The sequence below is a fragment of the Ochotona princeps genome, chromosome 13 (assembly GCF_030435755.1).
Source record: "Ochotona princeps isolate mOchPri1 chromosome 13, mOchPri1.hap1, whole genome shotgun sequence".
Lineage (NCBI taxonomy): Eukaryota > Metazoa > Chordata > Mammalia > Lagomorpha > Ochotonidae > Ochotona > Ochotona princeps.
Genome location: NC_080844.1, coordinates 47,555,400 through 47,583,319, shown reverse-complemented (window position 1 = coordinate 47,583,319; position 27,920 = coordinate 47,555,400). Strand labels below are relative to the sequence as shown.

The 27,920-nt window shown below is 50.0% G+C and overlaps 2 protein-coding genes across 4 annotated transcripts in view; one reads left to right on the top strand and one right to left on the bottom strand.

Annotated features, from left to right (window-relative positions):
• The window catches only part of SUFU (SUFU negative regulator of hedgehog signaling), a 101,894-nt gene extending 90,756 nt beyond the window's left edge, over positions 1-11,138 (bottom strand). Inside the window, exons 1-2 of one of the 3 annotated variants that reach the window (XM_058671939.1) lie at positions 10,807-11,138; positions 4,688-4,822 (exon numbers count right to left, since the gene is read on the bottom strand). In XM_058671939.1, coding sequence (XP_058527922.1) covers positions 4,688-4,822; positions 10,807-10,814 — 143 coding nt within the window. In that variant the 5' untranslated portion in view covers positions 10,815-11,138. Of the gene's footprint in view, positions 1-4,687; positions 4,823-9,594; positions 10,010-10,806 lie in introns of those variants that run through there. The other 2 variants (XM_004579901.4, XM_004579900.4) reach the window with 2 other exon arrangements.
• Positions 11,050-27,887, top strand: ACTR1A (actin related protein 1A). The gene is made up of 11 exons (XM_004579902.3): positions 11,050-11,198; positions 20,116-20,180; positions 20,918-20,993; positions 21,610-21,735; positions 22,627-22,751; positions 23,767-23,983; positions 24,504-24,596; positions 25,251-25,425; positions 25,527-25,588; positions 26,078-26,118; positions 26,247-27,887. The coding sequence occupies exons 1-11, from the start codon at positions 11,151-11,153 to the stop codon at positions 26,347-26,349; spliced, it is 1,131 nt and encodes a 376-aa protein (XP_004579959.1). The 5' UTR covers positions 11,050-11,150; the 3' UTR covers positions 26,350-27,887.
• Positions 27,888-27,920: the final 33 nt, after the last annotated feature.

Sequence of the window (27,920 nt, the reverse complement as noted above, 5' to 3'; positions counted from 1 at the left end):
AGGTTCCTGGCTTCAGATCAGCGCAGCACCGGCCTGTTGCGGTCACTTGGGGAGTGAATCATCGGACGAAAGATCTTCCTCTCTGTCTCTCCTCCTCTGTGTATATCTGACTTTCCAATAAAAATAAACAAATCTTTAAAAGAAAGTGAACTGTGGAGACATCAAAAGACAACCAAAGGAGAATGCTGCCAGCAGCTCATGTGCCATAACTCTAATCCAGCATCAATGCTTGATGGAGAAGGCTCAATTGTCACACCCCAGCTAAGTTAAATGAAAACTCATTAACCTATTATAAAAAGACTCCTTCATAGCTAACGTTTAGGAAACCAGCTCTTTCTTCTAAAACTTCCTAGAATGAAGAATTCAGTTATCCTAGACAGGGAAAATTCTAAAGCTACTTTTTATTTCTGTAACATAGACCAGAATTAAGTAAATATATAAGAACACTCCTTTCATCTCCTTCTAGGCTTAAATGGTGAGGTGAGAGCCCAACTAGAGGTCTCATTTTTGTCACAAGTATCGAAGCGCTTTAACACAGAAATGAATCATGTGTAACAGGATTAAACTAGGAAAAACTGCAAGCTGGGGCTTTATTTCTAATTCAGAGGCTGACCTTTCTGAAATATGAGCTTTCTCTATCACGTTCCTTGGGTTATTTTAGTCCTTGGACCCATACCATGTAGACTGGAAGCATCACTGAGCCAGATAGCAGATAGCATTCTTTTAACTAGAACAAGTCTGTTACTCAAAGGCACAGACTAGCTGCAAGGAAGAATCTCTGCAGGTTTTTATAAGGAAGAGAAGCAACAGTCCCTTCACTCCCCACCTCTGTTGGTTATTCGATCTCCATTACTGATACTGAGAGGCATGGTTCCCATTCGGCCAAGATGAATTCCCTGTTCCCAACACCTTCTGCTGACACTGCAATGGATCTACGTGGACAGCCATAAAGGCAGGCCCAGACATTGCTCCCAACACATGACCAGGGCCTCGAAGCAAACAAAAACGAGGAACTGGGTTGGACTGGTAATTGGAGAAGCCTTATAGCTCAATGGTTAAGAGCTCTGACTATGGAGCACAGCGCAGTAGTCCAGCGGCTAAAGTCCTCCCCTTGCACATGCTGGAATCCCATATGGGGCACTGGTTCTAAGCTAGTAGTCCCACTTCCCATCCAGCTCCTTGCTTGTGGCCTGGGAAAGCAGTCGAGGATGGCCTAAAGCTTTAGGACCTGTACCCACATGGGAGACCCAGAAAACACTCCTGGCTCCTGCCTTCAGATCAGCTCATTTAGCTTTGGTCATTGTAGCCCCTTGGGGAGTGAATCAGCAAAAAAAAAGATCCTCTCTGTCTCTCCTCCTCTATATATATATCTGATTTTCCAATAAAAATAAATAAATCTTTTTTTTAAAGCTTTTACTTTTATTACAAAGTCAGATATACAGAGAGGAGGAAAGACAAAGAGGAAGATCTTCCGTCCGATGATTCACTCCACAAGTGAGCACAACAGGGCAGTGCGCGCCAATCCGAAGCCGGGAACCAGGAACCTCTTCCTGGTCTCCCACACGGGTGCAGGGTCCCAAGGCATTGGGCCGTCCTCCACTGCTTTCCCAGGCCACAAGCAGGGAGCTGGATGGGAAGTGGAGCTGCCGGGATTAGAACCGGCGCCCATATGGGATCCCGGGGCGTTCAAGGCGAGGACTTTAGCCACTAGGCCACGCTGCTGGGCCCAAAATAAATAAATCTTTAAAAAAAAGAAAAGAGGGCCCGGCACGATAGCTTAATGGTTAAGATCCTCGCCTTGAATACTCCAGGATCCCATATGGGAATATGGAAATAAGAGAACCTAGTGAGATCCCAAAGCATTAAACATGTGACATAAATGATAGACTGAAATTGGGGGAAAAGCCATCACCACTGTTCTATATCACTGTCCCCTAATCAGACTCCATCAACTGAAGCAAGACCTGCCTAGGCTAGGTACCTGGCCAACATCAAAGTAGCAAAGAAAGGTGCAATGCACCCTTGTCAAATCAGTGAGTAGGAATGCTATACTATCATAGTTTCAATGATCTTGATAATTTTAAAATTTACTGTGGGGCCAGGTTGTAGTGAAATATCCTGCTACCTAAGATTACTGGCATCCCATATAGCCATTGGCTTGTGCCCTGTTTGCTCTACTTCTAATCCAGGTACCTGCTAATGTGCCTAGCAAGGCAGAAGATGGCCCATGTCCTTGGGATCCTGTACCCATGGGGAATACCTGGATGAAGCTCTTAGCTCCTGTCTTCAGCCTGGTCCACCCCTGGCTATTTCAGCCACTTGGGAAGTGAACCAGTAGATGAAAGGTCTCTTTGTGTCTCTCTCTGTAACTCTGCCTTTCAAGTAAATGCATAAATCTTTAAAATAAAATACTATACAATTTACTGTGCATGGGTGAAATGGTCATCTTTCTACTTGATTATCATTTATAGCCCTTGCCTATATTGCTATTGAGCTAGCATCTTTTTACTTTTTTTAAGATTTATTTTTATATTATTGGAAAGGTAGATTTATGGAGAAGAGACAGAAAGCTCTTCCATCTGCTGATTCACTCCCTTCACATGGCCACAACAGCCAGAGCTGAGCCAATCCAAAGCTAGAAACAAGGAGCTTTTTCTGATTTCCCACATGGGTGCAGGGTACTAAGACTTTGGGCTGTCCTCTATTGCCTTCGCAGGCTACAAGCAGGGAGCTGGAAGGGAAGTGGAGCAGCCAGGACACGAACCGGTACCTATATGGGATCCCGGCACATTTAAGGCAAGAACTTTACACAGTAGGCTACCACACCAGGAGCCATCTTTTTATATTCTATGTACTGATCTCTTTATAAGCCCCTGACTGCAATGTTAACTAAAAATACAATATCTCTGGGGCCAATGCCATACTCAGTTGGCTGATTCTCTGTCTTGAAACACCAGCATCTCATATTGGGTGCTAATTCATGTCCCCACAGAATCACTTCCCATCCAGCTCCTTTCTTGTGGCCTGGGAAAGCAGGATCTGGGCTCCTGGCTTCGGATCGGTGCAGCACTGGCCATTGCGGTCAATTGGGGAGAGAATCATCAGATGGAAGATCTTTCTGTCTCTCCTCCTCTCTGTATATCTGACTTTGCAGTAAAAATAAATAAATCTTTAAAAAAATAAAAAAGACGGGAGAGTCTTGGTGTTGCTTGGGACGCCCACATCATATATCCGAGTGCCTGGGTCCAGTACTGGATCATTTCCTCTCAATCCAGCTTCCTGCTAATGAGTACCCTGAGACGCAGCCGGTGCTAGGTCCTCTGTCATCTACGTGGAATTCCTGGCTCCTTGCTTCGACTTGGCCCAGCCCCGATCACTTCAGGAACTTGGGGAGAGAAGCAGTAGAAAGAAGTTCTCTTTCTCTCTTTCTGTCTTTGTCCCTCTGCCACTGAGAATAAAATTAAAATAAACGAAAACTTACAGAGTTTGGATTTGGAAGCCAGACCACCTGGTTTAGAATGCTGGCTCTGCTGCATCTGAGCTATGATGTTAGTAAGTTACATAAACCCTTATGCCAGTTTCCTTCTCTGTACAGGAGAGTGAATATCAGCATCTGCCAGTATTATACAGTGTTGTAAAAACCAAATTCATTAGTAATATACAGAGAGAGTAGGAAAGAGTATCTGGCCTGTAATCAGTGCTTAATAAACGTTCTACTTGCTATTGGCTTAGCAGACTTAATACTAAGTGGATTGTGTAAATATTAAGCTTTCTTTGCTTTTCCTAAACATAAATTAGGTGATTACAGAAATAGGAGAGGTAAGATCTTTATTTCTCTGAAAGGCAGAGTTAGAGGGAAGGATAGAGATTTTTCCATCCATCTGTTCACTCCCTAAATGGCCACAATGACCAGGGCTGGGCTGGGATGTATCCAGGAGTCTGGAACTCCATCCGAATGGCCTGAGGATTGGAACCATTCTTTGCTACTTTCCCAGGCCATAAGCAGGGAGCTAGTATGGACATGGATGTGCTGGGACTCAATCTGGTGGCCTTATTGCACAGAGGTATCACAGGTGGTACCTTCACTCACTGCACCACAACGCCGGCCCTGAGGCAGAATTTTATTTCCAAACAGAAGCACTAGGCTTAAAATATGCTGTGGTTAATTCAAGTACCAAGAAGACATGTTAAGGGAAGGAAAGTAAGTAAGATGGATAAAAGGGAGATTGACAGATATATGGTAAGGCAAATAGATAAAACATGAATAGTAGCATATGGGTTATGGGAATGAGAGTTCACTTTAAAATTACTCCAATTCTGCTTTACATTCACATATTTTAACAATAAGCTGGGGGTGGGGTAGGGAAGCCAGGAAGAGGTAGACTTAGAGGCATCAACCCAAGTTCTAGATCATAGTCACAATGCTTATACCCTGAGCCCAAACTCCAGTGGTTTGTTCTGGAATTCTTGCTCATTATCACCAATTTCCTGTACCAGATGAGCAGTACTCAGGTGCTACCGTGGACGACCTTGGCACAAGTAGAAACAGAGGGAAGAAACCCAGAGGTTCCACCTAAGGAATGCCAACCTCACAGGATTACGGCGTTATCAGCCCTGCCCAGTGAAATGTTGATGGTAGAACACCTCAGACTCAAGGCTCAGGAACAGGCAGACCGCACACACTCACTCGTGGACTCTGTTGTCGCCATAGAGATCGCTCAGGCCGAAGCTGATGTAGTGCCAGTGCTCGGGGATGTTGGCAGAAGGGCTCCCCACGTTCCTGTACATGCTAACATAGTCCAAAGGGTCTGGGCCACCCAACCTGCAAAAGACAAACACAGAGGTGTGTCAGTGTGAGCCTGTAAAGTAGACAGCTGGGCCCAGCAGCATGGCCTAGCAGCTAAAGTCCTCGCCTTGAACGCCCCGGGATCCCATATGGGCGCCGGTTCTAATCCCGGCAGCTCCATTTCCCATCCAGCTCCCTGCTTGTGGCCTGGGAAGGCAGTCGAGGACGGCCCAAATCCTTGGGACACCGCACCCATGTGGGAGACCAGGAAGAGGTTTCTGGTTCCCGGCTTCAGATCGGTGCAGCACCAGCCGTTGCGATCACTTGGAGAGTGAATCACTGGACGGAAGATCTTCCTCTCTGTGTCTTCTCCTCTGTATATCTGATTTTGTAATGAAAATAAATAAATCTTTAAAAAAATAAAATAAAATAGACAGCTAAGGGCCTCGACTGTGCACATCTTTAAACCAGGTTAAGGACCTCAGCCTTGTAACCCTATAGGCCCCAATCCTGGAGAAGTGTGGAGTAAAAAGTGGTTGTACCTGCCTGGGATGAGGCTATCCAGTTCCACCTGTGCCACAGGCTCTTTCTGCTACCCCCAACCAGGCAGGGTCTCTTTTAGAAATACAATAGCCAGGGTGGCTGCCCACGTCACTTTGTCCTGTTTCAAACTGCCAATATCAAATGGAATGGACAGAGATTTTAGGCCTCTCTATGAGGCCTAAAAATAAACCAAGCCTTAAGGCAAGAGATGCACCAGTCAATCAACTGGCTTCTGCTGAAAGCTGGACTGGAGCATCCCCAGTGGGCACTGTTACTGGAAGCAGGGGCTCCCCTCCACTCCTGCCTCTAATTCCTGAAAGACTACATTGTATCCTATGTTAATCACAGTTTGTTCTAAGCAAATTCAAAACCTCCAGTCCCGGCAGACTCCAGCCTGTACCCCAGAGACCAAAGTCACTCTTTTATCATCAACAGTGACAAAGGCCAAATACAGGCTAGCTCAGCTCTGCACTGACAGAGCGGGAGGGCTGCAGGAGGAAGCAGGTTGGGCTCTGGGGGTGACTGCAAGGTCTCTGAGATGAAGCCAGAACATTCAACGACTGGAGGCCTCTGGGAATCACATGAAACTTCCCCCTATATTCCCGCCGCGAAGCAGCTGAGGATGGAGTCAAGGCAACATCTCACTGATGATTTAATTAAAAATTCCTTTTAGTAGAATAATTAGTGGGATTTTTTTTAATCCTTTTTACCCCCAGAATGATATGGAAACCTGGTGAACTTGAAAAAACAGACTAAATGGAAACCATCAGCAGGAGAAGGTCTGCACTGAGCCCATAAACACATCTCAGCTGCCTGGTCCACATGCCCACTTCATACACAGGCTGTAGAAACTTTGCCTACTCTGGCACACTGGCTGAGTATTCTGCAGGAAAGCAAAACCCCAATAACAGGCAACTCACATGTAATCCTGGAGTGTGTGCCAGGACACAAAATTTCTTTTTCTTTTTTTTTTTTTTAAGAGTTATTTATTTTTATCGGAAAGTCGGATTTACGGAGAGAAGGAACGACGGAGAGATCCTCCATCTGCTGGCCCACTCCCTCAATGACCACAACAGCCAAAGCTGAACGAATCCTAGGTCAGGAGCCTCTTCCAGGTCTGCCACGTGGGTACAGGGTCCCAAAGCTCTGGGCCATTCTCTACTGGTCTCCCAGGTCACAAGCAGAGAGCTGGAAGAGAAGTGGAGCAGCTGGGACCAAATCAGCACCCAAGGCAAGAAATTCAGCCTCTAGGCTATTGCCCCAGACCTAGGACACATAATTTCTTTCTTTCTTTTTTTTTTTTTTTTAAGATTTGTTCATTTTATTACAGCCAGATATACACAGAGGAGGAGAGACAGAGAGGAAGATCTTCCGTCCGATGTTTCACTCCACAAGTGAGCCGCAACGGGCCGGTGCGCGCCAATCCGAAGCCGGGAACCTGGAACCTCTTCCGGGTCTCCCACACGTGGGTGCAGGGTCCCAATGCACTGGGCCGTCCTCAACTGCTTTCCCAGGCCACAAGCAGGGAGCTGGATGGGAAGTGGAGCTGCCGGGATTAGAACCGGCGCCCATATGGGATCCCGGGGCGTTCAAGGCGAGGACTTTAGCCGCTAGGCCACGCCGCCGGGCCCAGGACACATAATTTCAATGCTACTTAAAACCAGCAAGTCTGGTTTCACCCTCTTTGGCCAGGATCTTATTAACCTTTATTAACCTTTGTAAAAATCCTTATTTTTTAATAGGGAATGCTGTTATTTATAGAATTTGTTAAGAAAGACATTATAGAGGACCTGGTGCAGTAGCCTAGTGGCTAACGTCCTCACCTAGCACACACGGAGATCCCAAATGGGCGCCCATTGGGATGGTGTCCCAGTTGGTGTCCCAGCGGTCCCGCTTCCCATCCAGCTCCCTGCTCACTGCTCTCTCTCTATATATATATACACATATATATCTGACTTTCCAATAAAAATAGATAACTCTTACAAAAAAAAGACAATTCAGATAGCTTAGACTCTCCACTGAGAAAGGTAAGAGACATATGTTCAGATATGCCTTTAACTCTAGTTTCACTAAGTCGTTTGACTAATTCCACAAGCAAGTCTGGAGGAGAAAGGAAGAAGCCAATGGGCAGCAACCCCTGGAAGAATCCCATTAGAGCTGCAGAACTCCAGACACGGAGCAGCCACAGGCAAACTCCCGACCCCGCCCCTCCCACCACCCTGGTCCATCCAGCGACAGGCAGCCAAACTGCCCCATCTCCCACCCCACAATAGCTGTCTTCCTGACCAAGTCTCCACAAGGTGTCACATCAAGGAGGGCAGCTCTGCCCTCAACTCCAGCAAAGTGAACCTCGGCCCCAAGCCTACAAGTGTTCCACTCCATTACGCAGAGACCAGGGAAGTATGAAGTCTCTACTTAGGAACAACCAGCCCTTAACTGAACTCCTCAAACACCTGCAGGGCAGAGCAGGCCTTGAGGAAACCCAGGCACAGTGTCTGCCTCTCTGCTTCACTCCTTGCTCATTAAAGTCACCAGGTCCAGCCAGAATGTCCTTGTTGGTTGGACCTTCTCATGGCACAAAGAATGCCCAGTAACCCTGGTGACAGCCAGGTCCAGGCAGCATGTCAGACATCCAGATAAGGGAACTGACCAGGCCTCCAGGGATCCAAAATGGGCAGGATATGAATCCATGGCGGGGAGGGGATTATCACCTTCACAAATCCCTTTACATCTTAGGCAGAACTTGACACTGGGTGTCCCCTGGTACAGCCAGGCCCACTTTCCTCATGACACAAGACAGCAAATACATCACAAACCTAAACGAATGCAGATGCACAGTTCAAATGGGTGATTAAGTTACCAGGAAAGCCTTTCCACTCGGAAATGCTGCTCAAAACAAACAAAAAACCACACTCACTCCTCAGAACCAAAAAAACAGTGTGCCTGGCACAGACAACTTCAGCCACTGGCAGTATCTCCCTGAGTCCCTGGGCAGAGGAGGCTGCTTCCTAGGGCCACCTGCTCTCCCTGGACCTTTTGCATCCCCTCACAGACACTGGGAGCCAGCCTAAGCCCTGCACAGTCCATCAAGGAAGTGTGAGATTACCCTGGCGCACGCAGATGGACACAGTCAAGATGCCCACCTCCCCCTTCTGCTGTCCCACCTGGCCACATCCCAAGCAGGTGCCCAAACAGTCTCTCAGGACTGGCTGGATGCCGACTGGGCAGACTCAATCACTTTCTCAGGCGCCCCCCACAACCTTCCCGCCCCATTCCCAGGACCATTTGTTTGGTCTGAAGGCTGCATCAAGAAGTCAAATTGTAAATGGGAGTGGGAAACTAGGAAAGACCAATTCTTCCCTCTCTCCCCCACCCCATATTAAACTGTTGACAGAGGTACCCCCTCAGCGATGGGGAGAAACTGAAGCCTATGGCCAGGATGCTGCAGTTCTTTCTTCCGGGCTCCCGAGCAGGCCCAGGGCTCCATCCCGTACCCCCTCCCCCACCCCCTCACCCTCACCCCATCCTCACCCCCATCCCTTCCCTAGAAGCGAGAAGCTATGATCCCCTTAAACCCCGAGGCAAACCACGGATCTGTTGGCCCGTGACCTCAAGCCAAGCCACTGCGGAGCCAGAAGGAGGCTCTGCAGGGAGAGAGCCGCGCCGAGTAAGCAGAAAGTTTATCAGGCAGCCTCGCTCCGTCAAACTTCAAAAGCGCCAGCTATGCTCCGATACCAGAGCTGAGCTCATCGGGGAGGTATCAAAGGGAAGCCCTCCATCTCGCCCCTTCCCAGGCACTGGCAGGGGAGCTCCGGGGCCCCCAGAACCGCCCCTGGTCCCCCGGCAGGCTCATGCCCAAGACTTCTCCAGCCGCGCTCCTCCAAAAGCCCCGCCTCGTCTTCCCCCATCCCACTTCGGCCGCCCCCTCGGTTTCCCCTCACCCACAAATGACCCCCAGCAGGCGCCCCCTCCTTTCACCACGCTTACAGCTATCTGTCTTTAGCCAGTTTCACCCCACAGACACCCCTAGTTCTCAACTCCATTCTCCTAATCCCGGTTAACCCTTCGCTAGCCTCAAGCTCCGTTAACCCCTTTGTCCCCATTCCCAACTTCTGCCTTAACTCCTTCCCTCGCAGCAGGAAGCCCTCTTTCCGAGGGCTTTAGCCATTCTTCCTCCTCACCTCGCCTCCCATCCCGGCAAATTACTCGACCCCTCGGCGCTCTAAGCCAGCCCGGCCCGCTCTGCCCCGCGACCCAGGGCATACCAATACTTGACGATAGCGGTAACCTGGAGCGGGTTCGGCTGGTCCGGGTAGAGGCGGCGGCACTCTCCGTAGATGGCGTGCAGTCCCGGGGGGAAGAGCGAGGCGAAGGCCGGAGGGGCAGTAGGGCCGGGGGCCGGAGGCGCGGAGGGGCCGGGGGAGCCACTAGGCCGCAGCTCCGCCATCCCGGCGCGTTAGAGCGCGAGGGGAACCCGGGCGGGCGGACGAGAGGAAAGAGCTCTGACGGGCCGGCGGGCGGACTCGGCTGGGTGCGCGACTCCCCGAGGCGACGGGGCGGGGAGGGGCGGGGGGGGGGCAGGCTGCAGCGAGGTCCAGCTCCGCGCCTGCGCAAGCTGTCCTGTCCACCCCGGCCCTCACGGCCGCCAAGTCTGCCAGAGTGTGCCTCGGGGCCGCGGGGCGCTCGGCGGGGCGGGGCACCGGCGCGCCCTGTTCCAGCAGCCATTGGTGAGTGTCATTGTCAGTCACGGGTGAGGAAGGCGTGACTGTACAATAGGCCCCGCCTCGCTGTCCTCTGGGCCGGGAGTGTCTCCCCCTGGTGTTGGGAGGAACCCAGACTGACGCGGAGACGTGGAGGTGCTAGGGTCCCACCGAAGGCGCTGACAGGTGCGCCGCCAACAGCGACTGAATCAGAAACGTGAGAATGCATGGATTCAGCCCTCTGGGTGGCATCAGAATGTTTCCAAGTGCCATTGTCCCGGTTACTCGAAAGGAGTTAATCCAGAGGGTGGAAAAAAATGCACCGCGCTCATTTCAACCCGTTCAAAGATCCCACCTGCCAGGGTCGACTCTTTCTGAAGAGACGCGACAGCAGTTCTTGAAACCCTTAGACGGGTTTTGAAACTAGCGGCTCCAAATTTTGGCATTCAGACAATATTAGCCTGTTTAATGGCAACGCACAGCTTTTCCCCCCTCCTCGCGCCCAAAGCTAAATATTTTGCAAGCTAACTTCTTGTCCTTTAAGAATACATTCTTCCTTTGCACGTGTGTGTCACAGTTTATTTCTGTTCAGAGTGTGAAGTACTAGGGGAGGTGTCTGGTGATGTCTTATAGACCCAAATAAAAAATATGGCAACCTATATTGTCCAAGAGAAGGGAAGGTGGGAGCGGTAGGTCTGATCCGTAAAACCCAAACATCCACCGATTATTGACCAATCTGAACCCAGCTACACACAAATACTAAAAAAGACTACATACCTCAGCATGCATAGCGAGCCCCATCAAAGGGACTACAAATCCAGACATGCAACATAACCATCAACCTGCGACTCTGGCTCGTTATTCCGTAAGACTACAAACCCCATGGTCCTGTGCGTCGGAAAAGTGACGTCCAGTCTCTTAAACCAAGAGGGACTCCAGAGCAGAAGGACTGGCTGGCTGTCCCGAGCGAAAGGCCTTCTGGGGGTTGTAGTCTCTCAGAGGAACGGGCGGGCCGCTCCCTGGCAGCCCAGTCCCGGCGGTCAGTCTGCGCACGCGCGGCAGTGGCTTTCGCGGCGCACCCGGCTGGCAGTTCCTTCCTCGGAAGGAGCGATCCTTGTGCCATGGAGTCGTACGATGTGATCGCCAACCAGCCTGTTGTGATCGACAATGTGAGTTGCCTCTTTGCTCTTTCTAAAGGGACGTGTGCTCTCCTCCCCGAGACAATGGCTTTCCGGTGTCCAGCCTGGGTCGCCGGCTCTTTGTCACTGGCCCGGCGGCCTGTCAGGCGGGGTTCAGCCTCCGCCGCCTCCGTCTTTTCGCCTTCCCCCACCCCCAGTCTGCAGGTGGGGAGGCTGGCCAGTCACCCTGGGACGGAGGACTCTCGGTGGGTACGGGAAGAGCTACAGCGTGAGTCCGCTCCTTGGGCCCTTGGGTCCGAGGGGCCTTGCCGCTCCGAGAGCCCGGTGCCCGCCTCTCCCCCGGTGTCCGATGATGCTACTGGGTGCTGCGGCCGTCCATCTGCGCTGCTAATCCCGCCTCGGGGCCTTGCCGGATGAGGGCAGCGCTGTGCCGTTATTGGCTCTCGCGCCTGCCCTTCCTCCCGGCCGCCATGGCGTTTCCCTCGCTCTGCAGGGGCGGTGCGCCGCACGAGGGCTGAGGGGATTGGCTTCCGGGACTCGAGCGGCGTGGCCTGCAAAGGGTGGGGGGTCCTGCTGCGGCTAGGGAAAAAGACTGAAGTTTCCTCGCTTGCGAGCGGGTGGGAAGGCTTGGTGGTCTTTCTGTGGGTGAGGCCGGAGAAGCTGGCTCCCAAAGGGTTTCGGTTATTTCTGTGATAACAAATGATCAAGTTAATGGAGCAGAAGAGGAGGGTGACAAAGCAAGCAGGGAGGCGCCCTCCCGTTCGCAACGCCTAGTTGGGGGCGGGGGAGGGGTGATGACTAAACATTGGCCTTATACTTGGAGCTTCCCAGGCGCTGTTACAGACCTGGGGTGGGTGGATCCTCATCCAGACTGTAACCAGTTAAGAAGAAATTTGGTCTTCAAAGTGAACCCAAGGTCACACGGTGAAAGCACCCTTAATCCGATGCTTTATCCATAAGTCCTTCATTTTGCCAGCTCGTCTCATGCAAATGCATCTTCGGTACAAACGGAAAGAATCTAAACACTGCTCTTATTTTGGGGAGAAAAGGGGCATTTGCAAGGCAACTGCTTTTCTGTGATGTAATCCCACCCTGATGGCTTGAGATTTTTGCTGCGACCTTCCTAGGCCCCTCCGTTTGATGCCAACTCCCAGTGGCCTGTGTCATCAGCTATCGGATACACTTGTTTTGGAACCTTGGACGATTGCAGGGGCCTTTCGTTTGCATCATCTCCTTTAAGTTTTACCTCTGGCTGGTGGATAGTACACGCCGGAAAGTAGGACTTGAAGAATCCTCTAGTTTAGGAATCCAGGCGCTGAGGCTAAGATGGAGATCTAGTTCCATGTTCCTTGTTTTTTCCCCATGAGAAAGGTGCTTGTTGTTGTTAGCTTCTTTCTAAGGAGGGGCATGGCTTCTAAATGGAAAGGTCAAGATTGAGCTCAATGAGACAACGTTTTAAATAGACACGTGTGAAAGGGAGGGAGAGAGACAGAGCCCTACTATCCCTATGTCTCCTCCCAATGCCTGCAATAGCCAGGGATGGAACAGGCTTACACCTGGGGCTCTGTCCCTGTGAGCCGGCACGGCTGCCTCCTGGGCTGTATTTGCAGGCAAGCAGAGAGGAACCAGAGGAGCCAGGACTCAACCCAGGTGCCCCAATTTGGGATACAGGCATGTCAAACAGCATCTTCATGGCTGCACCTATGCCCAACCCCTAGACACCTCATTTTTAAGAGGATTTTTTTTTTTTTTTTTTTTTTTTTTTGGTCTCCTTCCCTAGACTTAAGTGTGGGAAAGCTGGTATTTCTTTCCTTTCTTTTTTTTTTTTTTTCCTTGATTGGTCTTTTACCCACCTCCCTGGATGGACTGTTAAGAAGAAGTTAAGTTTCCTAGTTAGTCTTTTACTCATCTCCCTCCAAATACAGTGCATAGGGCACAGAGGCTAGCACCGCTGTGTACCCAATAAATGCTATTTCATTGCATTCGTGGGCAAGTGGATGAATGACTACATATCTCTACCATGAGAGCATTCCTAATTAAAGGATGCTTTCTCTAGGTGGTTATCAAAGAGGATTAGCTAGAACTCTTTGATGCTGATTTTTGGAGAACACTAGTTTTCCTATCTTTGTGTGGCCTTTTTCTTAGCTGTGAAAAGAACAATTATGTAGAAACTGTTTCCCATTTTCCTCTGCAGTGCACAAGGAGCCGCCCATCCATCCCATCCATCCCTTTGCTTCTTGACTTGTTGGGCAAGATTTCCATCTCCATTCAGTGCTTTTAATGGCGAGCAGGCTCCTGAGGTCCTGCTCTCGTCTCGTACTATAATCAGCCTTCCTTATCGCAGAGCCCATATTCATGCGTTCAGCCAACCTTAGATGGAAAATACTTGGGGAAAAATACATCTAAACTGAACATGTACATGTTTTTCTTCTGGTCATTATCCAGTAAACAGTATAACACAAAGTACAGCATAACAGTAGAATTTTCCTGGAATTTGGTATTGTACATAATCTAGAGTTGATTTAAAGTAAATGGTAGGCATTAGCATAGCAGTTAGCTCACCCACATCCCATTTCAGGTGCCTAGCTTGAATCCCACCTTCACTTCCCATCCAGCTTCTTGCTGTTTCATATCTGGGAGACAGCAAATGACAGCCCAGGGGCACCCACGTGGAAGACAAAAATGGAGTCCCAGGCTCCTGGCTTTGGCCTGTCCCAGCCCTTGCTGTTTCAGACATTTGGGGAGTGAACCAGCAGATGGAAAGTCTTCCTCTGTCTGTCTCCTGCCTCTCTTTTTCGTTCAAGTAAGAAAAGATAATAAATAAGCAAAGATGAAGTTATATTGGGAGGTTTTTATGCTGATTATATATGCAAATACTGTGCCTTGAGAATCCTTTCCTCCATGAGTACCAAGGGACAACTGTATATTTGTAATACATTAAAGTTATATGCTAATAATTTGATGAAGTAGAAGAACCTATGTCATTTTCCCCTTAAGATATGCTGAGTATCTAACCACATTTTCAGATTTGGGGGTCTCATGTGGTTCTTGCTATTTCATATCTAGAGACTTTTAAGATGAAATATGAATAGAAAAAAAATCATTTGATTAATAGCTCTGTAGATTAATGTGTGCTGCAGTTTTATTTCTGGGCTGAAGAAAGGGTAATTCAAAGAAAGGAGGACCAAACAGGGAGAAGAGGCGAGGAGCCCCATCATCAGCTCCCAGCCTTTCCTGCTCTGTGGACAGTGCAACCACTCCTTTTATCCTACTGTGGTGCTGCACCAGCTCATTAGAACTTGGGGAGGCTCATGGAGAGATGTGTGTCCACACACTATTGACAGTAATAAAGTAACTGGTTTTTTAAAAAATAAATAATTCCTTCGTGAAGGCCCATCATCTGCAGTAATACAAGAGGAGGCCAGCTGGAAGGACACATTTTGAGGATAACAACTATTTTTTATTTTTGATACATGGTATTATTTTAACATTATGTAGGTTTTGAAGCTCAGAATTTTAAAGGCTCTGATTCTTCCCTGTAATTGATCAGCATTTTTTTTGTTTATTTATTTTTTTTTTTAAAGATTTATTTTTATTACAAAGTCAGATATACAGAGAGGAGGAGAGACAGGGAGGAAGATCTTCCCTCCACTGATTCACTCCCCAAGTGAGCCGCAATGGGCTGGTGCTGCGCCAATCCGAAGCCAGGAACCAGGAACTTCCTCCAGGTCTCCCACAGGTGCAGGGTCCCAAGGCATTGGGCCATCCTTGACTGCTTTCCCAGGCCACAAGCAGGGAGCTGGATGGGAAGTGGAGCTGCCGGGATTAGAACCGGCGACCACATGGGATCCCAGCGCGTTGAAGGCGAGGACTTTAGCCGCTAGGCCACGCCGCTGGGCCCGATCAGCATTTTTTTTTTTAAAGATTTATTTTTATTACAAAGTCAGATATACAGAGAAGGGGAGAGACAGAGAAGAAGATCTTCCATCCGATGATTCACTCCCCAAGTGAGTGCAATGGCCGGTGCTGCACCGATCCGAAGCTGGGAACCAGGAACCTCCTCCAGGTCTCCCACACGGGTGCAGGGTTCCAAAGCTTTGGGCCATCCTCTCCTGCTTTCTCAGGCCACAAGCAGGGAGCTGGATGGGAAGTGGAGCTGCCGGGATTAGAACCGGTGCCCTTATGGTATCTGGGTATGTTTAAGGTTCAGGACTTTAGCCACTAGGCTATGGAGCTGGGCCCAATTGTGTATATTTTGAATACAAGGATGTGCTTCCTGCTAAGTACTGTGCTATTAAGAAAAAAACCAGGGGCCCGGCGGCGTGGCTTAGCGGCTAAAGTCCTCGCCTTGAACGCGCCGGGATCCCACATGGGCACCGGTTCTAATCCCGGCAGCTCCACTTCCCATCCAGCTCCCTGCTTGTGGCCTGGGAAAGCAGTCGAGGACGGCCCAAAGCTTTGGGACCCTGCACCCGCGTGGGAAACCCGGAAGAGGTTCCTGGTTCCCGGCTTCAGATCGGCGCATACCGGCCCGTTGCGACTCACTTGGGGAGTGAATCACTGGACGGAAGATCTTCCTCTCTGTCTCTCCTCTCTGTATATCTGACTGTAATAAAATGAATAAATCTTTAAAAAAAAAAAAAAAGAAAGAAAAAAGCCAAATACCACCTGGCTCAAATCAAAGGCCATGCAGGAATGCAGCTACATCACAAAGAGCTGGGACAGGATGGCGTGAAAGTGAAAGCCATGTCTTTCAGGGTGAGAAGACCAGATGGACGCCGAGCCGCTGAGCGTGTCTGACAAGAGGGCAAGTTCTCATCCAGTTGTCCTCTTGCCAGAATAGGCTCCATGTTGCTGGATACTCTGGTGTTTGTTTGTTTGTTTCCTCTCTTTTTAAAAGAAATCAGAAATACTTAATTTTATATGCAGTCTCCAATTTTCAACTATTGGCAGTTAGTGTGAAAGTCTTTTATGGTCTCCGAAGACAGGTGGATTTGTGGCTGTCTCCTGGGATGACCCCAGAGGTGGGGCGATGAGTAACAACCACTGATGGGGAGAAGGTTTCTCTGGGAATGATGTAAAAATTTTCAAATTCGATTGTGGCAACAGCCATACAGCTGTGTGGATAGACTAAAAATCATTGAATTATGCACTTTAAATGTGTGCATTGTATGGTACATGGATTTTTAACTCAATAAAGGGTTTTTTAGGCCAAACAAAATGTCTTTGAGCCAAAATGAATACCAACTTATAATCTGTGAGTTGACTTGTAAAGTGGGAGTCAACCAGCAATGTCAAGAAGAACTCAAAGTGCTCAGATACAGTTTGCCTAAGCTGCAAGGCCTGTAGCCAGTGGGTGCTGGGAGATCCTTGCTGAGGGAGTTGCTGTTTATTTGCCTGTATCAAAGAGTGGTCAGGGGTGTCTTGCAGGGGACTTGAGGCCTCATAAATCAAATATCTCATGAGACCACTTTTCCAAGAAGCCTTTCCAGGGCATTTGTTCACTTGACTTTGCCAGGGTGAATAATTGAGAGTGGCAGCTCATTTGCCAGCTTCACAGCTCCTAGCTGTAAAGATTGTCCCAGAAATGGACAGTCCCCCTTTCTGTGATCTCATGGTGTGGCTTGGGCAGAAAGAGGCTGCTGCTCCGTCCCCACTGCTTCTTCGCCTAGCCTGGCCGGCTCGCCTAGGGTTGCAGAGACAAGCTGGGTCTAGTTCTTCCTGGTGTGTTAGTCCCAGCACTGCCTTGGCCTCCGTGGCACGCCTCTGCCCGAGGCCTCTGGCATTCCCACTGCCCATTCAGGTTCCGAACTTGAGGTTTTATCTGCCAACTGTTTGCGCTTGATTTTTAGTTAGTCAGCATCTATGATACTGCTGATATACAAAGTCTCTGACTTCAAAGAACTTGGACTGAAAAGGGACAGCAATTGAAACCACAAATTTTACTAGAAGACAGAAATGCATGTGGCCTCTTGGTACAAGTGATGGTGACAGGAAGAGGATAATTCCAGCCCGCAGTCATTTTTCAGGAAGAAAGCGGTCAATGTCTGATACTATTTGAACTTGGCTTGTTGCCTTTGTGCCGGGAAGCACACCGAGGAGAGGTCTTCACCCGCCTTTGACTCAGACTCCAGCTGGTGTAACCTGACGTCACAAACCAGAGGGCCTGTTCTGCCCCTGACTCCAGCTTCCTGCCAGCTCCCACCTTGAGAGGCAGCTGGGATGGCCCTGCACTCCTGACACCCTCCAGGATGTCGGGGTTGAGTTCCTGGCTCCCCACTTCAGCCAGCCCAGTCCCAGCTGCTGCAAGCATTTGAGGAGTAAGCTGGTAAATGAGAACTTTATCAGCTTCTCAGATAAATTTTGAAAAACTTTTTTTTTTACCAAATTCTTAAATGTCTAAGAAAATGCATGTCTTAGCAATACCCTGAAGAGGTCTCATCTTGGCCCTTTCACTCTCTGCCTGGAGGTACAGTTAGTGTGCAGCACCTCCCCAGGTGCAGGCAGGTGCAGGCAGCGAGCAGTGCTGGGCTGCTAGGCCTTGCCTGTCTCCCATGCACGTCATCTCAGAGCCCTTGCTTGGCAGTGGGATGTTTCTCCTTCAACTCAGTTTCCAACTGCGCCTTTTCCAGGCCCCTGGCTGCCCTGCACGTTGTCTCATGTTTGCCTGCTCCTCTGTCGGCAGAGGTTTCTGCTCCCTTAGAGAACAGGCTGCTCTCCCTGTAGCGCTTTCCCTCTCCCTTAGTCAGTTCTTACTCCTGTGGGGCCCCTCCTCCCCCATTCTGTCTTGCCAAAGGCGGGCATCAGGACAGCCAGGCACCTCCCCTTCTCCTGCAGCGGGGCAGGAGTCAGACCGAGAGGGAACCACAGGTGCTGTTGGGAAACCTTTGGTGCAAAGCTTACCATGGTTGCTTGGTCCCTTCAGGTGTATATACTGCTTGGGTGAGCTCAGGAGTGACCACACCCCACCCCAAGAGGAAGTGGTCAACAGGCAGCCGGGAAAGACTTGCTCCTATTACACAGTCAGCTGCAGCCATAGCAGGGTGGGTGGGTAAGGGTGTCAGGGTGGTGGTTGAAGAGTTAAGAAGACTGAGAGCAGTGGGTATCCATCTACAAGCAGCATCAAGCCTTGGTATCTGCCCTGCACAGGCTTGGGTCTGTGTCTAGAGTCAGCATTTACAGCGTTGGGCCCGGGGTGGTACCAGAGGGCCCAGGTTGTTTCACAGACACTGTAGCCAGCAGACAAGGCGTCGGAACAGCAAAACTGGGTCTCTCTTACTCTCAGACAAGGTTTAGGCCTTGCCTGCTCTTTGTCATCATTAGACCACAAGAAAGCAATAATATCCTAGGAATATATCCAGAACAATTGTTTTATGAGAAACCAACATGCACTCCTATGCTCATAGCAGCACAATCAGTAATGGCAAAAACATGGAAGCAACCAAAATGCCCATCAACAGAGGATTGGATAAGAAAGCTATGGTTCATCTACTCCATGGAATACTACTCAGCTATTAAAAAAAACAAAATGCAGTTCTTTGTGGCCAAATGGGCCAAACTGGAAACCATAATGCTAAGGGAAATGAGCCAATCCCAAAAGGTTAAATACCACATGTTTGCCTTAATTTAAGATGATATGATGTTATGTATAACATGTTATGTTTTGAATGTTATATGTTGTGTATAAACTAAAATTGAAGTATAGGTGAGGTGGTCACAGAAGGTGGCTGGGAACTCGCATTTACTTTTAACATATTGGTTACTCATTACTATGTCAATTAATTCCATAATGATGTAAATTTTTGCTGATGGTATGTTGGAGCTTTCAATTGACTGGGATGATACTCTGCTGGCTCTGTCTTCAGAGCAGAGAGGGTATACCTAAGAAGCCGTTGAACTTGACTGGACAATAAGATGCTGGACTCTATGTTTGGTATACGCTTGCAATGGGGGAATCTCAACTGAACTTGAGCTGTGGTTATGCAACAAGGTGGAGGAATCCACCATGGTGGGAGGGTTTGGGGAGGGGTGGGGAGAACCCAAGTATCTATGTAACTGTGTCACATAATACAATGTAATTAATGAAGTTAAATAATAAATAATAATAAAAAAGAAAGCAATAATAAAAGAACCAGAATAATCAATGTCTCACACAGCATCATGCTCTGCCCCTGCAGGAAGTACCAGACAGTGTGTGTTCCATCAGAATCTTCTCAAGGTGCTCTCTGTCATGGGGATCCCCAAGGCAAGGAGGGGTGGGACTCCCCAAGGCAAGGAGGGGTGGGACTCCCCAAGGCAAGGATAGGTTGCCATCATTCCACAGTGGTATAGCAGAGGAATCACAGGCTTTGTCACCTTGATTATGTTCCTGATCTGGTTACTTAGCTGTTTCTAGGTACTTTCTTTTTCCCAGATTTTCTTTTTCTTCCTTTTATTAGTATTAATTTTTTTCCCAAAATTTTGATCAGAGAGAAAGAGCTCCCATCCTGTGATTCTCTCCACAGGTGCCTGCAGTGGTCAGTCAGTGCAGGTAGAAGACACCCAATTATTCAGCACGTCATTGCTGCCTTCCAGGGCATGCATTATCCGGAAGCTAGATTCAGGAGTCAGAGCAGGGCGTCAGACCCAGGCACTCTGCTATGGGATCTAGGTTTCTTAATTGCTAGGCCAAACACCTGCCTCTAATACTATCTTTCATTCCCTAAAACAGACATGTTTGGTATAGAACAAAGACTGCAGAAAATGTAATGTGCTGAGTAAATAGTGAAAACCCTTCTCATACCACCTCCAGTTCCCACTTTCTGTCTATCTCTTTTCCTAGGCCCATGAGGTTTTATATATCTTATACAAACATGAAATCTGTTTTTTCTAAATAACAATAAAACCATATTATGCATGTTCCCTCATTTGTCAGTGCTGACTCCTATTGTCTCTCCTCTCTTCCCAGGGATCCGGTGTCATTAAAGCTGGTTTTGCTGGTGATCAGATCCCCAAATACTGCTTTCCAAACTAGTAAGTCACCCTGTAGCTTAGATGGGATTTGGGGGTGATTTGTCAGCGCTGTTATGATGTGGGGTCCCCATTTTTTAGGAGGAGGAATTCCCATTCAAGTTGGCCTTGGTGCTTAAAGCAGCAAGAAGCAAGGGCAGGAAATGGGTTGAGTGAGCAGAGGAACCAGTTGTCTACATGAGGCAGTTTGGGAGTCACAGGAATGTTTTTTGTTTCTTTGTTTTTTGTTATTGGTGACTCATTGCTTTGGATGTATCTTTTAACATTCCATCACCCGGGATGAGGTTTAACAGTGACCTATACCTGTCGTCTTAGTGAGAGTGAGTTTCTCAGAGCTGGAGAAATTGGCCACAGGAGAAGCAACTGAAACAGGGAAGAGTAGGGGGACTCTGTGCAGCGTGCACCATTGCAGCTCCTCTTAGAGGTCCGGGGAGCGTGGGAGCCGAGCGGTCACAGAGCACTTCCTGTTTCCCTCTGGCTCTGCACACTCAGTGGGCAAAGAGAACAATCAGAGGATTGAATCCTCTAAAAGTTGTTTTAATAATTTGTAACCTGATATAAATACGAAATGATATGCAAATAAGTTAAAACAGTAGGTGTTCATTGTAGAAACTGTGAATATAGGAAAGTGTGAAAAGGAAGATCCTTTGTGACAGTATCCACTCACAGGAAGTCTGTACGTCTGCCATACATTCTGTCGTGAAGTGAAAACTAACAGTCCTCCCTGCTGTTTTTTCTAGCGTGGGCAGACCCAAGCATGTTCGGGTCATGGCAGGAGCCCTAGAAGGCGACATCTTCATTGGTCCTAAAGCTGAGGTAAAATCCTAGCCCAACAAAGAAGCTGCAGGCTTCCAGGCAGCCCTCCCGACTCACCCGGCAAGGGCATCCCTTTGGGCCTTCCCATCCTGGATCTGACCAGGTTATTTCTCCCAGGAGCAGCCTCTGTCCGTGGAGAAACCTCCGGAACCCTGCTTGGGGAGCATGAGGACCAGTCTAGAAAACAAGACTCTTGCCTTCCCTTCTATAGCTGTTACTGCCCGCCAGTCATCAGACTGAACTGGCTCAGCTCTTGTTATGTTTCTGGCAAAGGCCTGTGCAGGGGAGATCCTGGCTGGCATATCCTCAGGATGAGTTAATTAACACAGTTTTGGCAAAGCCCTTGGGCAGCTCCAGTGAGCAGAACAACAAAACCATTGTTGCCAACTTTGGCTTCAACACTACAGCCCAGAGGTGGGAGTCCTGGGGCCCTTCCTGGGCTTGGATAGTGCAAGCAGTCTAGAAACCCAGAGAACAGGTGCCCGCATTGCATGGGCAGGGGCATAGGAAGCTGAGGCTGTTCTGCAAGTGAATTCAGCCTCACAGTGTGGTCCTGGGAGAGCTGGGTCCCGGGCAGGGCCTGGCTGTCGCTATAAGTCCTGCCCTCTGTCCCCAGGAGCACCGAGGGCTGCTGTCGATCCGCTACCCCATGGAACACGGCATTGTCAAGGACTGGAACGACATGGAGCGCATCTGGCAATACGTCTATTCGAAGGACCAGCTGCAGACTTTCTCGGAGGAGGTAAGGGGCCTGTTTGCAGCGAACTCCCCTGGGCTATGCAAGGCAGAGCCCCTCCCCTGGAGAGGATGAGAATGATAGGAGGGTGATAGTGGTGCTGCCAGGGGTGTTAGGGTTTTCCTGTGCACCAGATGTGCTTTTCAGACCTGATCTAATAGAATCTCTACATTAGTCCCAAGAAATAGAGAGAGATAGTATTAACTCTATAAACAAGGGAACAGACATTCAGAAAATCCACGTAGTATATATTTCTGAGATCATCTTGTGAGTTAAGGTGACAGAGCTGGGATTCAAACCCATCTTTCAGAATTCAGAGCCTCTAATTTCTGAAGAGGTAAAACTCAATTTTAACAGCTAGGGCTGAGCCAGGCCAGGCCAAAGCCAGGGACTCTGTCCAGGCCTTCCATGTGGGTGGCAGGAAGTCACGTCCTTGAGCCATCCCCTGCTTTTTCCTGGGGTGCACGCTAGTGGGAAGATGGAATTGGGAGTGAAGCCAGGACTGCAGCCCAGGCATTCTGATAAGGAGTGGGGGTGTCGCACATGATGTCAGGTGTTTACCTGTCCCCATATCGAAATTTAAGCTTCTATTTTGAAAAAAGTCATCAACTATTTTATCATAAGGTAGAATATAGAATTTAACAAAACCTTGACAACTGGATTTGCACATCAGATCCAGCGGCCTATAAGAGAATGCTGGAGGGCAAGGAAGGATGAAGGGATGGAGACAAGGAAAGAATGAGACTTTAAAGGGGCCCTTGGGCAAGGCTAGGTGATAGGCCCAGCTTGCCTCTTTTTGGAGGGAGGCTCACATAGGTCCCCTGGCTCTCAAACCAATTAGACAAACGAGGGGCAAATCTGGCCTCACCCTCCTTGCCCTCTGGGCTCCTTCAACAGCATCCTGTGCTCCTGACTGAGGCACCACTAAACCCACGGAAAAACCGGGAGCGAGCTGCCGAAGTGTTCTTTGAGACCTTCAACGTGCCGGCTCTTTTCATCTCCATGCAAGCCGTGCTCAGCCTGTGAGTAAGAGCAGGGCCTGGCTCTGGCGGGACGAGCAGTCTTTCACCACAAACGAGGCTGCCTCAGAGTCACATGGGTCGTCCTCTTCCCGGCCCTAAGATGGTGGGATGGTCAGAAAAGGAGAATGACTCTTGCTGACCTCGACACAGAGTTTTCTTTGTTCAAATCAAAAGAGGAGACGTAGCTGGTGTCCAGACCATGTCCCAGTCCAGTCCTGCAATTCTTCCTGAAGGCCCCAGTATGTGTTCCTATGTGGATTCGGTACCTACCGTGGGCTGCGTGCTGGGCTGAATTTGTGACAGAGCTGGCACTCACACACCTCCATGAGCCCTGTTCTCACTCCCTGCCACTCCGGTCCTGCTGCTGGCTACTGCAGATCAGGCTACTGCAGATCACACACTGCCAACTTGCACAGCGGCTCTGCTTGATGGAAGCTGTGGGCCAACATTTTGTAAATTGGGAAACTGCATATCAGAATCCAAACTGCAAAACGGAGAGGATCTGGTGCTGCTGGGCCTGCATTCCTACAGAGTAAAGCCAGCTGCAGCAGCCACAGTGTTAGCAGGGCTTGGCGAGTTCCACTGCCCCGCAGCTGGCTCCCTGCCTACTGTTCCTCCTCCCTGAGGCTGAGTGTATTGTTAGCTCCAAAGATGGATGTAAAAGGCCATGTGGAGGAAAAGAGGTTTTTAGAGGTGAAAGATACTATAATTTTTCTTTACTCATTGACTTCTCCCACCTTCCTGGTATGTACATGAGGCATTTCCTCTTGTGGGAAGAATTCAAACTGCCCCTTGGGCCAAGTCCCAGAAGCAGCTGAGGTGGCCCAGGCCATGTCCTGAGGCCAGAAGACATGCTCTTCTCGGGTCAGGGAGGGATCCTGCGGAAGCCCAGCTCCCTTCCTGCAGGTACCCCAGGGCTTCCTTAGACCTGGGCCCACTGAAAAGACCCAGAGGAACTGGGTTTCTTCCAGGGCTGAGGAGTGTAGGATCAGCAATGTTGTGTTCTCTGTTTCAGTTACGCCACGGGCAGGACCACAGGAGTGGTGCTGGATTCTGGGGATGGAGTCACCCATGCTGTTCCCATTTATGAGGGCTTCGCCATGCCGCACTCTATCATGCGCATTGACATCGCAGGCCGGGACGTCTCCCGCTTCCTCCGCCTCTACTTGCGTAAGGAGGGCTATGATTTCCACTCATCCTCAGAATTTGAGATCGTCAAGGCCATTAAAGAAGTGAGTGCTACCTGCATCCTAAGGATGGGCTGGGATCCAGGATGATGACTTAACAGTGTGGAAAAACTAAGGGTTCCTGTGCTGCCATCTTATGGGGGGCAAGGGCACTGCTTCCATCTCTTCAACTGGATCATACTTTCAGTACAAATTAAATCTTGCAGCTCTTTTACATTCTGAACCTTCCTGCCACCTGTCATTCTAGAGAAATCTCTGAGCTGGGTCAGGAGGACCCACAACTATAAGAGAGGGAGGAGAAAGATACCTGTTTAGAGCAGTACAAAATGTCTGGACAGCCAAGATCCCAAGCCTGCCCACCAGGAAGCCAGGGCAGTAAGGACACATAGCCAAGAGGCTGCCCAGCAGAGGCCCATGGAGACCTCCTGTTGCTTACCTGAGAAGCCGCTCTTCAGGCCTGAGGGCTTCGCTGAAGGGTGGCTGGTTTCTGCACAGCACATGGCCCCCTGGGACTGCAGGTATGTGCCAGGTCCCTGCCAGCTGACAGTTGTGCTTGGTCTTACAGAGAGCTTGCTACCTGTCCATCAACCCGCAGAAGGACGAGACACTAGAGACAGAGAAGGCTCAGTACTACCTGCCCGATGGCAGCACCATTGAGGTAGGTGACTGGGCCCCTCCCCTGAGACCTACCATGCGCTGAGGGGCTGTGAGCCAGGACCAGACCGGTCCTTAACCATGTCCTCCCACAGAGGAGTCAGCTGGGCCTTTGCTTGCTGCTGTGTGGAACAGAATTATGCCATTCCTGACCAGGGTAGGATTAGGCGGTGGGTGCCTGTAACTGCAGAGTTGCTGCGCCCGGAAATTCCTGCTAACAAAATAAGTTTCTATGAACAAATGAATGAATCTGTGTATTAATGTCAAAGCCCCTAAAGGGACTTTGGTCCCAATCCCACTTTTTTTTTCTTTTTTTAAGACTTATTTTATTTTTATTGAAAAGTGAGATATACAGAGAGGAGAGAGAGAGAGGGGAAGATCTTAAGTGGCCGCAACGGCTGAAACTGAACCGATCCAAAGCCAGGAGCCAGGAGCCACTTCCGGGTCTCCCACGTGTGTGCAGGATCCCAAGGCTTTGGGTTGTCCTCGACTGCTTTCCCAGGCCACAAGCAAGGAGCTGGATGGGAAGTGGGGCCGCTGGGATTAGACCTGATGCCTATATGGGATCCCGGGCGTGTTCAAGGCGAAGACTTTAGCCACTAGGCTACTGCACAGGGCCTCCAACCCCAGCCTTTCAAGCTGGCTCTCCACCCTGCAGATTGGTCCGTCTCGATTCCGTGCCCCTGAGCTGCTGTTCAGGCCAGACTTGATCGGTGAAGAGAGCGAGGGAATCCACGAAGTGCTGGTGTTTGCCATCCAGAAGTCTGACATGGACCTGCGGCGCACACTTTTCTCCAACATCGTCCTCTCTGGAGGTTCTACCCTGTTCAAAGGTTGGTCTCTGCTTATGGAGCCTTTCCCAGGAAAACTTCCAGATCCTGCTGACACCAGATACCAAGAATTGACTTGAAATCCTACTTTTCTACCCATTCAGGTTTTGGTGACAGGCTACTGAGTGAGGTGAAGAAACTGGCTCCAAAAGACGTGAAGATCAGGGTAGGAGCCTGGGGGTACTGGGTGGGAGATCTGACCCCTGTGCTGGGGTCTTCCTCTGGTTCTGCTCCAGCTGTTGGGCCCCCAGGACTCTGCAGGCAGTCGCAGGTAGTTCCCAGACTACACGTGGGCCCTAAAACTAGGTTGGCCAGAGGAGAGTCCACACATGCCCCGTCTTCACTCCAGTTTCAGTACCCAGATGGAGTTGGGCACTAGGCTGAGACTCCAAGTATAGGCTTTCCAGGAAGCTGCAGTTGGCAGGCTTGGAGTTTCTTGCTGCTACATGCATTGCCCCATGGCACCTTAGTGAGGAAGAGACCTGGCTGACTGCCTGCAGTCTGCACCTCCTCATAGCCCCAGCTTCCTCGCTGCATGTCAGGCCAGCCACAGGAGCCTCCAGGAGCCCAGCCAAGAGAGTCTGGAGCCTGTTGTGTAAACTGCCTTGGATGGGGGGTGGCCAAGTCATGTCCATGTCTTCCTCCACCTTTGCAGATATCTGCACCTCAGGAAAGACTGTACTCCACATGGATTGGGTGAGTAGCTCCTGGGGAATCAGTGTCACTTTAGGCAAAGGTGCTGGTCACCCTTTCCTCTAGAGGCAAGCCCAGGGACTGGGCGGCCAGCCTCTTTTTCACTGGTCTTTGAATTCCCTCCACCTCAGGGGCTCTATCCTTGCCTCCCTGGACACCTTTAAGAAGATGTGGGTTTCTAAGAAGGAGTATGAGGAAGACGGGGCGCGATCCATCCACAGGAAGACCTTCTAATATGGGACAGCATCTTCACCTCTCTGATGTTAACTCTACTTTAAAACTCGCTTTCTTGAGTCGGAGTGTTTGCGAAGAACTGCCTGTGTGTGCGTGTGTGGGTACGAGTGTGTGCGCAACACGAGTGCCGTGTGGCCCAAGGATGCCCGGGCCCAGAAAGGACAATGAACTCCCCATGATGGCGACGGCCTGAGGCCTGGGCTTCACCACTACTGGCCCCCAGCAGGGAAGAGTGCTGGCCACGCACCCCCTTCCTCAGTGGAGCCTTTGCCTGGCTCTGGGGGACTATGGTTACCACCCTAGGGAGACCCTGCTGCTGCCTATCTTCAGCTGGACTGGTCCCACCCCTACTCCCAGGGTCCCCTTGCCCATCATGCTGCCATGGGCACCCCTTGCTCATGGCTGAGGGTGGCATTGGACTTGCATTCTGTCTGGTGGTGGTGCAGTCTGGTGTCAGAAGGCTGGAAAAACACTCCTAGAGCAGTTACAGACACTGGGCCCAGGCGAGTACGTTGCCCTCACACCCATCTGGGCAGCAGGACTACACTGGGCATTTGAGGACAGGAGCAGAGGCACTATCAATCTGGTTGCAGAAGCCATGCTCCAAACTCATTTCCAGAGCCCAATCCATGGATCTTGGGAGAGCTGAGGGAGCCCGTTGGCACCAAGGCTTGTTACTTGTTCATTCATCCCTGTTTCATTGCCATCTTCAGTTTTATTTATTGAAGTGTTTATTCAGCAAGGGCACTGGAGAGGGAGTGTGTTGCCTCCTGCCCCCAGTTAACCCTGCTCACACTGATGTTTACAGCGCCTAGCCTAGAACCTAAGGCCCCACCACTCCCTGGTGACGGCGATCCGACAGTGTCCAGAGGCCACAGGACTGGAGCACTCCCATCAGCCTCTTCTCTCTCTTCCATTGCTTGCTGCCCTGGGATCCACAGGCTGGTTGCTGGCAGGGTTTTCTGAAATCGGAGGTAGAAGAATCTTGGGCAGAGGCTTCTGGCAAACGAGGGAGATTAGCAGTCCCATCAAGAAAGCTGCAATTAACCAAGTTGCCTTCTGCCACCCTGGCTGACCAGGGGCGCTAGGTTATAGACGTGAGAAGGCCCCCTCTGGGCTCATCTTGTGCTCTTCTTGACTTTGGACCTGTCTAGTTAGGGAGGGAAGGGGCCAGCCAGGGAGCTGAGAGCCAATGGACTAAGGCCTGGCTCCTAGCAGTGGTCTAAGGGACTCTCCATCCAGAAGGTGCAAAGCTGAGGTCAGCCTGTCCTCATTGGCACCCGTGACACCAAGAGTCCTCAATTCCAGTTTCTAGGCAGTATTCTCTCCCATGCCGTCCTAGGACCAAAGGCCCCTGCCAGATGTGGGCTGCAGCAGCAGGTGTGTGTGAAAGTGATGTGGCGCCCCACGGACTGCAGTGCGCTTAACCAGCTCACCTCCCTTCCCTTAGCCCAAGCCCATCCCTCGCACAGCCTCACACAAACCATGCTGCCTGGTGGGGCCCAGTGTACTTAAATAAAGTTGTTCCAATAAACACATCAGTTGAGCCTCTGTTTGTGGTCAGTGCTGGC